This window comes from Herpailurus yagouaroundi, unplaced genomic scaffold (genome assembly GCF_014898765.1).
Source record: "Herpailurus yagouaroundi ecotype Mexico unplaced genomic scaffold, PumYag 77, whole genome shotgun sequence".
Taxonomy (NCBI): Eukaryota; Metazoa; Chordata; class Mammalia; order Carnivora; family Felidae; genus Herpailurus; species Herpailurus yagouaroundi.
This window is the reverse complement of record NW_024412388.1, coordinates 63,873,268-63,884,438: the sequence shown is the minus strand read 5'-3', so window position 1 is coordinate 63,884,438 and position 11,171 is coordinate 63,873,268. Positions and strand designations below refer to the sequence as shown.

General features: G+C 33.4%; 1 protein-coding gene across 2 annotated transcripts in view; it reads right to left on the bottom strand.

Moving 5' to 3' along the window:
- Positions 1-2,053: 2,053 nt before the first annotated feature.
- Positions 2,054-11,171, bottom strand: part of MSH4 (mutS homolog 4) — a 90,779-nt gene continuing 81,661 nt past the window's right edge. For both annotated transcript variants that reach the window (XM_040470669.1, XM_040470668.1), the window contains 2 exons: positions 9,763-9,851; positions 2,054-4,904 (listed from right to left, as the gene is read on the bottom strand). In XM_040470669.1, coding sequence (XP_040326603.1) covers positions 4,713-4,904; positions 9,763-9,851 — 281 coding nt within the window. In that variant the 3' untranslated portion in view covers positions 2,054-4,712. The remainder of the gene's footprint in view (positions 4,905-9,762; positions 9,852-11,171) is intronic.

The window sequence follows — 11,171 nt, the reverse complement described above, 5'->3', positions numbered from 1 at the left end:
ATACGAGGTGAAGAATTAGCCAATAAAGGGTGGGGGTCAGGAACAAGATGATAGAAATGTGTAATATTTAGAAATAACTAGACTCAAATAACAATATTGAGCTTTGGTGTTTGGTATGTGATACTTCTAAATACTATACCAGTAGTATATTTTTAATTGAGATATAATTGACATATAACATTAGATTACTTTCAGGTATATAACATGATTCAATATATGGATATATCGCAAAATGGTCACCATAATAAGTCTAGTTAACATTCATCATGATACATAGTTACAATTTTTTTTCTTGTGATGAGAACACTTAAGATCTACTCTCAGCCACTTTCAAATATGCAATAATTATTAACCATAGTCACCATTCTATATATTACATCCCCAGGACTTATTTATTTTATACTTGGAAATTTGTACCTTTTTACTACATTTACCCACTTCACCCACCCCCAAACTATATGGAATTTGGTATAAAGAAATCAAAGAATAATTTTTATCCAATATAATGTCAGAACGAAAATATTAATTAAATCTGTATGTTCTTTGGTTACAAAGAAATTTAACTTTAAAAAATAAATGTATTCTGCAATATTTTTTAGCTTATTTATTTTTGAGTGTGGAGGATACTAGACTTTTCTCTGTATAACTATGTGGTCAAACTGCTGCAACACACAGAAGAAAACTGGGAGACAATTCTCCATGGGTCTCTCATGTTTCTGCCTGTCTTATGAGCAGAGGTATTAGCTGCCTTATACTTGACTACCTTTTTACGGATGTGTGTGTAATAAACACCCTTGGAAGATAGAGACAGCGTCTCTCTCTGAACAGAGGCAGGTTTGCTCAGTGTCTAGTATAACAAAGGTAATGTCTTCCTCTGAAAAAAAAAGGTTGAGCAGGTTTGCTAGAAGCTCATTATAAAAGAGTTTCCCTAGCTTGGAGTTTCTCAGCCATAGTATAAATCCCCTGTGTACATATCTAACCAGACCACTTCATGTCTTAGAAGATGGGGATACCTGGAACCAACACAAACATGAAGCTCATGCCGCATCATGTGCCATTAGAATAAAGTCTTTTGTTTCTGAGCCAAAAATCTTTTGTCTTCTGACAGCAAACACAAAATTGTCAGAAGCTTAACTGCTACTTTGTAAGTAAGGTAAAAATCTCAGACCCTTCACAGTTCTTTTCTTTTTAATCAAGGTGTAATTGACATATAACATTATATTAGTTTCTGGTATATGACAGAGTTATTCTGTTAGTCTAGTTACCATCCATTACCATACACAGTTATATCTTAATAGTTCTTGACAATTAAAATCTGTTTCCCACCTCATCACTGTGTATTTTAGGATCCATTCTAGTAGATTATGGCACTTAGTAGCTGTTTTCACTGTCTACTTGCAATCTGGGGACTATCAAAATTTTGACAATTTATAGGAAAAGAGTATTCATTCTGATCCTATAGCTAACCAACTGTGTGATTTAAACTTCTAAAGAATAGAATGGAAATAGCAAAGTAGCAATATAACCAGATCATTTGTTTTTCCTTTCCTTCCATTTTCATTCCTATGAGGTACAAATGCATTACAGGATTGAATTTACACACTTAACTAAAGTACATTTAATTATAATTGAGCATATTTTAAGCTCATAAATATGCACAAAGGAAGTTCATACTACATACACACTATTAACATTTGAATATTTTTTTAACACTAGCATATAAAATAGTGATTTAATTTGGTTAAAAAGGTCAGACTAGTTTTTGCTTGCTAAAGAATTATCAGAATAGCTTTAAAATCTAATTACTCACCTATATTACTCACCTAGATACTCAGGTATCTAATTACATACCTATTGGAATGACTAAAATTAAAAAAAAAAACTGATAAAACCAAGTGTTACAGAACATGTGGGACATTCTCATCCTTAGCTGATGGGAATGCAAAATGGAACAGCCACTTTAAAAATCAGTTTGGGGAACTCTTATAAAGTTAAACACATATTCTACTCCTATTTAACCTATGTAAATTAAAACAACACTAACACAAGAATCTATACATGAATGTTTTTTAACAGTTTAATTCATAATTGCCAAAAACTGGAAACCCAACTGTCCTTCAATGAGTGTACAGGTAAAACTATGGCACATATAAATAATGAAATACTAGTCAGCAATAAAAGAGCACAACAACATGGACAAATTCTAAAATGCATTATGCTGGGCAAAAGTAGCCAGTCTCAAAAAGTTCCATCCTATAGGATTCCATTTGTTGGACATTAAGGAAAAAACAAAACTACTGGGATGGAATGCTTAATTTCCAGTGATTGCTGGGTTAAAGTCAGGGGTCAGGGAAGGATTTGACAACAAAAGGACAATACTAAGGGAATGATGTGAAGGTGAAGGAATTGTTCAGTATTTGATGAAGAAACTGATCATGGTAGTGATTTCATGAAGCCATAAATATGCTAAAATTCATATAACTTTATACAAAAAAGAGTTAACTTTACTGTATGTAAATTTAAAAATAAATGCATGACCCCCAGGCATGAGGATAAGCTGCCATTTTCTTCTACTCTACATCCTTTAACCCTAGACTTGAAAGAGGCTGCTTTATGTGAGGAGAAAGGTAGGACAGACTAAAAGAATGGCTTTGAGGCAGAAATTAAAGGAGTTTGCTACAACGTTATGAACATTTATCTTAAAAAGCTTGATTATGAGATAATGATCTATAATTTTAGAGAAAGGCAAAGTGAAAAGTTACTGAAGAAAAAAGCAAATAGACCTTAAAATTAAAGAATGGATGGTCTCCCTAGTACTCACTTCTATTCTATAGTACCATAACATAATAATTATATCTTCATTTAATTTGTTTTGTATGTCTCAGCTACACACAAAACGACTGAAGAAAAAGTAATTTAATTTTAAGAAGATATAAACCTATTTTTATTTCAGTGTTCTAAACCTAAAATAAAATAAAAGGGATTAATCAGTTGGCTACAGTTTCTTTAGCAAAAGATCTAAATCATGAAAAATTTCTTAAAAGTCTGGTGGAATCTAATATTGGGGTTAAATCTAAAGGGAAATTAATACATTTAAGGAAATGATATTCTGCATATTTTATACTCTGTACTTGTCTCTGCTTGCCTGTTTTTTATCCTACTGCCTGCTCCCTTTCTGCCTTTTATTATTACTTCCCTTTTCTTCTCAGACCATGTGCCACGCCCTTGTCATCCTCAGTACCTTTTAGAAATTTGCTGCAAGCCTAAATTATCTAACTGCTTTTAGGAATGACTGCATAAAATAGAATTCATTTCAAAGACTGAATTAAAACAATGGTTAATGGTCAAATTAAAATATTGTGGTACTCTCTAAAACATGACAATAGGTAATATAAGTAGTCTAATGGTATGTTTAACATGTATCAAATTTAAATACTAACACTAATTTACAATTACATTTCAAACAAGCATGTATGCCAACCAAATTATAACTTTTTCAATATCTCGCTGCTAGTATGTACTTAGAATGCTTAAAATTTAATAAAGTCAAAAATATTAAATTGTATAAAATATGCACACATTGACAAAAAATAGGGCCCTAACCAGTCTGTAAATATATTTTTTGGGCTAAATTACTATGAATTCTGCAGTTTATTGAATGTATGCCCTGAATTCCAGATACTTCATTGTCTAAGAAAAGAATAATCTCCCTATCTTGGGCTTTTGGGATGGGATTATGTAAATCAGTCATCTAGTGAGATGGAATTGTAGAAATAAGGTATTTGAAAAGACAACAGCCCTACTCTTTACAGTTACTGAACAACAGCTGGTCTTCTGTCTACTTTTGTCCATTTAGGAAACAAGAATGATCTGGTAAACTCTGAAGTAGTGGTGTAAGCCACATGCTCTGGAAAAATGCTATAAATTTTTACATTCTATAAAATTTTATTCTATAAAATTATATTCTATAAATTTTATATTCTATAAAATGCTCCCTGAGGCAAATGAACCAATATTACCTTTATGCTGCTTTGGTTACTCACCTAAAAAAGATGGCCAAAAATGAAAACTTGGAAAACAAAATCAAATGCCTGGTATTTGGAAAACTGAAAGGGTGGGTGATGGTGACTCCTTCCAAAACCATTCTCTGCATTACAAAATATCTGTTTGTTTCTTTTCACCCTTTAGACCTATTCAGAACGGTCAAAAAGAATACTTTAAAATTCCCAATATTATCCTAACAAACTTCAGAAGCATCCAGTGTTGGAATTTGGGGGGTACTAATTAAGAAATTATTGAGCCATAGGGTCTTACTGCTTCAGAAGAGAGCATAAAAGAACTCACATAAGTTTCCAGACTGAAAAAAGTGTTTTTTTTTAAACTAAGGTATTTATAATAGCATTTAAAGCATAACTTGTAAGTATAAATACAGTTAAGACATAACAACATGAATTTTCACAAATGAGAAAAAAATGTCACATTGACGTTCTTCTAACATAAAAATCAGTCCTTTAAATGGTTCCAATATGTTAAGTTATAACAAATACTTTATTACACAGAATACATAGATGATAATTCTAAGGTTAATATAATGTAATTTTCCATTAAAATATAAAATTTAGCAAATATTTTCTCTTGCTCTTGAGAAAAATGAATCCTAGTTTCCTCATATTAAGATATATTATTACATTACTACATGATGTGAATTGTTATTATTCTTCAGTCTTTCCTGAAAATTGTTCAGCCCTGAGAAAATCTGTTTCATACTTCTTTTTGAGATTACTTAAATATGTTCGTAAACTGTCTGGATCCAATTGAGAGTTTCGAGCAGTTTGAACAAGTCTAGTGGCTAGATGGTACACAGCTCTCTGTCTTTCCATCTCAGGGGTACTTCTTTGGTTTTGCTGTTTTTGAAAAAATACAGATAAAAATTAAAATATGGTTACTATGACTTTATTTTAAAATTCTGGCGATTTTCTCTTTTCCTTCATAGAAATACAGAACTCAAAGGTAACTAATTCCTTTGGAAAAGTCAATTCCATCCAACTAGTAAAAAATATACCAGAAAAAATAAAGAAATATTGTTTTGAAAAAATTAACTTTTTCATGAGTATTTACTACTTTATGACAGATTCTTATTTTTGAAAATCACTTCTGAATGAAAAAAATTCTGCTAAATAGGTCAAATTTCTCACTCAACATAACTGCTCGTTGCTATGCAGCATTCATTTTAAATGTCACCCAAGAGTACTACTCTGCTATCTCCTATCTTAATTCCCCAGCAGATAAACTGGTGGACAGAATGGGTCATCAGTAAATTGCCTGTCCCTCAAGAGATTTCATATATGGAAACTGCTAGAGCCTAAGACAAAATACTGCTTGAGGGGTAAATTACATGTTGAAAATAAGCACCATAAATAGCTGCTTGAAATTATGCCTTAATTCTTAAACTATACTTAAGAATACTCAAGAAACAATGTTTAAAACAGGAATCTTCTAGTACTTTACAAAGCCTTTAGATATTCAGTCTTTGAGAACTAGTTCAGGGTTGTGAGTACAGCTAGAAAATTCTTCATTCACCTGGTTTCCTGAGCTAGATAGAAGAATCAGCATTTTCAATCTTAAACTGTTATTGGCAAGTCAGTGAATTTCCCTTCACTAAGAGAAATAAAATCCCCCAACTCTTTTTCAATAGCAAGGAATTCAAGGTATTTTTCTTCGTTCACTCTAATAGAATAGAACTCCATGAGGTAGAATAAGTATCATTTATTCACCCATCTATATGATACACTGAATGATCAACTATCAGTTTACTATTTAAATAACAAACAGTTACTGAATATCTATTATCCTCTATATTCCAGGTCCCAAACCTCATGTTAATGTCATGGGGGATACAAAAATGTCTACCTGACATGACAATGGAACTCAAGAAGCTCAATGAAAGAGACATATTATTATAGTGAAAGAGACATATTCATAAGCAACTGCTTTAAGAAATTATGATAAGTCTCATGAAAGAGATACAAAAATTCTCAGAGGAAGGAGAACTCATTTCCAGCTCAGGTTAAGAAAAGTTTAAATAGGATGGAATATTTGGAAAGAGTCTTGATAGAAAAATGTAGAAGGAAGTGCATTCTGGATAGAGGAAACAGCTAGAGCAGACATGTTAAAAATCCCGATACACAGTCAGGTCAGAATGATGGAATGACAAGTAACTCAATGTGGCAGAAATGTATGCTATAGTTAAACTGAGAAATGTTATGTAGGGTTGGGGAAGTTAAAAAAGGGAGATCACAAAGCAGTAATTAACAAACTTTAGTGTGTTGAAGAATCATTTGAAGACTGCTTAAAAATGTAAATTCCTAAGCCACAGGAAATCCTTGAAAATCTAAGATGATTCCCAGCACCGTGGGTGATTCTGATGAAGGTAATTCTTTTTTTAGATATTTATCTATCTATTTATTTATTTGAGAGAGTGGGAGCTTGCACACATGCAAGGAAGAAGGAGAGAGAATCTTCAGCAGGCTTCATCCCCAGTGTGGAGTCCAATAGGAGGAGGCTTGATCACACAACCGGAAGATCATCATCTGAACTGAAATCAAGGGCCAGAAACTTAACTGACTGAGCCACCCAGGTGCCCTCTGACATAGGTAATTCTAAGACTATATATTTTGAGAAATAATCATAGAAGACTTTTAACACTAGGCTAAGCAGTTTGACTTTTATTTGGTAAGAAACAACCAAAAGCTTCTGAACAGGGAAACATGATAAAAGCTATGCTTAGGAGTCAATCTGGTAGAAGAAGGATAGACTGGAAAAGAGAGAGAATCTACTGCACGGTCCTTACCGAGAGGTGATTAAGGATTCATAGATGATCCTAATGGGTCACTGGGAGATTTGGAAGTAAAGAGATGAGAAGATTTTTCAGATGATATATTTAATTATGGTCCTATTAAAGAGTGAAAACATAAATTGAGATTTCAAGAAGAAATAAGAAAATATATAGATTCAAAGTCAAAAAGAAGTGAAAACAGAAGTTGAGGAAAAGATGAGCTCACCAAGAACACAGTTTTAAACAAAGAAAGAAGGGCAAAATCTTAGGAACAATTCCATTTAATAAGTGGAATGATAAGAGCACCGGTGGGGCGCCTGGATAGCTCAGTCAGTTAAGCGTCTGACTTCGGCCCAGGTCATGATCTCACAGTTCCTGGGTTAGAACCCTGCATCCGGCTCTGTGCTGACAGCTCAGAATCTGGAGATTGCTTTGGATTCTGTGTCTTCCTCTGTCTCTGCCCTTCTCCCACTCACACTCTGTCTCTTTTTCAAAAATAAATAAACATTAAATTTTTTTTAAAGCACTGGTATAGGAAGGAAAGAAGGGGTAACCAGAGGTAGGAGAATGAAGATATCCAAGAGATGACAGTTCCCCAGTGGCTAAGACAGGGAAGAATTATGAAAAGTGAAAGAAGGATAGTGTAAAATACCACAGAAAGACCAGGGAAGATGAGAAGTGAAAAAAAGGTTGGAAGAATTTATCATCAGTTGGTATTTAAAAGAAAGTTTCAGTGGAATGATGACAAGATCCAGTTTGCAAGTGGAAAATGGAAGAAGCACGTAGCTATTACTCTTAAGAAGTTGGCAGTACAAAGAAGAGAAATATCATTTGAGAAGTAAGGTAAAAGAGAAAGATTTCTTAGGAAAAAACCTAAGCATATTCATAAGAAAAAAGAAAAGCCAGTGAACAAACACTAAGGATACAAAGAAAACAAAAGAAACAAGGGGTGCCTGGCTGGCTCAGTTGGTAGAGCATATAACTCTTTTTTTTTTTTTTTTTTTTTAATTTTTTTTTTTTCAACGTTTATTTATTTTTGGGACAGAGAGAGACAGAGTATGAACGGGGGAGGGGCAGAGAGAGAGGGAGACACAGAATCAGAAACAGGCTCCAGTCTCTGAGCCATCAGCCCAGAGCCTGACGCGGGGCTCGAACTCCCAGACCGCGAGATCGTGACCTGGCTGAAGTCGGACGCTTAACCGACTGCGCCACCCAGGCGCCCCGAGCATATAACTCTTAATCTCAGAGTTGTAAACTCGAGCCCCACATTGGATGTAGAGATTACTTTAAAAAAGTAAAATAATTTTTTTTAAGTGGGGCACCTGACGGGTTCAGTCAGTACAGCATGCAACTCTTGATCTTGGGGTTGTGAGTTGGAGTCCCATATTGGGTGTAGATATTATGTAAAAAATAAAATCTTAAAAAAAAAGAGAGAAGAAAGGAAACTGATGAAGTTATATTACTGGAGATGGAAAGAAGGTAGAAAAGTTAACTTCAAATAAGTTGAAAGGTAATCTCTTCCTCTAAGATAGAAAGGAAGAGAACTAGGTAAAAAACAAATTCCAAAGCAGAGTTTTTAAGGAGAAAAAGTTCAAGGTCTCATCAAGATAACCTCAAAGCTCTCAAAAAGCATAGGAGGTCAAATAAACTTAAAAAAAAAACAAAAGTTGGGGGGGATGTCTGGGTGGCTCAGTTGGTTAAGTATCTGACTCTTGATTTTGGGTCAGGTCATGATCTCAAAGTTCGTGGGTTCAAGCCCCGCATCTGGCTCCGTACTGTTGGCAAAGCTTGCCAACAGTAAGCTTACTTGGGATTCTCTCTCTCCCTCTCTCTCTGCCCCTCCCCTGCATGCTCTCTCTCTCAAAATAAATAAATAAACTTAAAAAAAAAAAGCACAGGTAAATTTTCTGTACACAATGAGGATATTGAGGGTTTAGGAAGAGTAGAAATGTTTTCAAAGAGTTAAGGTAAAGAAACTCTACAGGGATCAATAAAAGAAAGGGGTAAAAACTATCCAGTACAATATTGAACTAAAGGTAGAATATCTGAATTTACAGTAGATAAAATTAGCTTGTCTTGAATATATTTAGAGCATCATTATTAGGAAAGCCAAAGCCTATAAGGCAACTGGAGAAGACCTGTCATAATTGGAATTTGGCAAGATGAAGTCTGAGGAACTAGGTAATGAGAGGTCTTCAGAAGTACAACACTGTCAAAATTGCTGAAGGGATTCAAATGAGGGATTAGGCAAGTAAGGTCATAAAGACAGTCTAGGAGCTCAAGACACTGAAGGAATGCAATAAAAATTGAAAGGTTAAGAAAGAAGACAAAGGAAACTGTTACTACTGAAGAAAATTTCATAATGTACCTAGCTTTTAGTTTATGGAACACAATGCATTCTTAAAGCATATAGCAACTTGACTTAAAAAAAAAAAAAGATTTCCAAATTTTTAAATAATACGTATACGTTCAGTGTTGAATCTATTGCTTCCTAGCAAAATCTCTGCGAACTTCAGCTGTAAAAATGTGAAAAAAATAACACCTTTATCATATATCTTATATCAGAAAGACCTAACTGCTTCATGATGAGTTATACAGCTTATATAGTTAAAAGATAAAAGAGTATTAAAAACTATTTAAGAAGATATGAAAGTGTGGTGCATAGTGATTTTTAACACTTATTTTATACAGATTTATTTTCTCATCATAAAGTTAGTGTAGCAATAAGTATAATAGGGACCGACCTGTTTAATTTTTGTCTACTATCTTATTAATTGGTCTGCTGGGAAAGGTTGAAATACACCAAACCAAAAAAGTTGTGGGAAATAAAAAGGGTTCAACTTACTTAGGATTAGACTTTTTAAATTTTTTAGTTATTAATTATTAAATATTTGAAAACCAATTCTTATTGCTAAAAAGTTTCTTACCAAAATTTGTCCGGTAATTTGAGTTGTGATTTCTTTGGCATCCAAGACAATTGATGGTGGGAGTGATGACACCTCTGCAGCTTTTAATCCTAAAATTACGTACAATGGGATTTCAATATTGTTACTGTGGGTATTATGTTTATTTTGAGCAGTAATAATCTTTTCTTCACAGCTTTAACCTTCCATTCTGTAGGCATTTCTGAACTACTTAACAATTCTCAAAACTGAGTTTTCCAAAGTTCTGAATGACAATTTCCCAATTTTAGGATATAATTAGTTGTCTGGGAAATATGACAAAGTAGAGGTTCACTTGTTTTTCAACATACTTCTGAGATACCCAGGAAAACATGATAGGGAAAACAAAAGGGATAATTAAAAAACTGAATAATAACATTGGAATTCCAACCACAAATGCAGTTGGTTAACAGAAGATCAAAGGATAGAGCTTTGCAGGGGATAAGAGATAATCCTAGTCACAGAGATAACCCTACAGCTGAATGTTCACCTTTTTAGCAGATCATTAAGAGAGAGAGAGAGATTTCTCAGAAGATATGACTGTAGATGACTAGTCTTCATGTAAATTCAAAGTACAATCTAGTATTCTCCTGTTCCCTGAGCTTAATTTTATTGTATAAGTGCCACATAAACCTTTTACTGTGTGCTAATAGTTTACTGAATATACTACTTAAGAGGCAATAGAAACAACACTAACACATTTACTGAGAAGTTACTAATTCCTGGGCATTATGTTAAGCAGTTCATATTTGATAATTCCTTTAATCTTCATAGGCCCTATATATATAATTATCTCCATTTTAATAGATGAAATTAAGGCCTGTAAAAATATCTGATATAAACTAAGTTATGCAGGTGGCTTCCCATTTCAAATAGCAAAACAAAGATGCCTTTTACCCCCCCTCACAAGGATCACATTCATAGCTAAAATAATTTTAGGGAGATGCCTGGATGGCTTTGTCGGTTAAGCATCAGACTCCTGATTTTGTGTCAGATCATGATCTCAAAGTTGTGAGAATGAGCCCATATTGGGCTCCTGTTGGGTGCTCATGCTGCTTAAGATTCTCTTTCCCAATCTCTCTGCCTGTCCCCCAATCACATGCATGCACTTTCTCTCTCAAAAAAGAAAAGAAAAGAAAAGAAAAGAAAAGAAAAGAAAAGAAAGAAAAGAAAAATAAAATAAAATAAAATAAAATAAAACAAAACAAAACAATTTTAGAAACTTTATATGTATAGGTCAATTGAAAATTTTCTGAATCCATGAGATTTTACACATGTCACATAATGTTTTAGATAGAAAATATCTAATCAAGTTTATAAATATCATATGGTTTGGTAATAATACATTCTTTTTTAAGACTTTAGATTTAATTATCAAGTTCCCTGCATCTGAA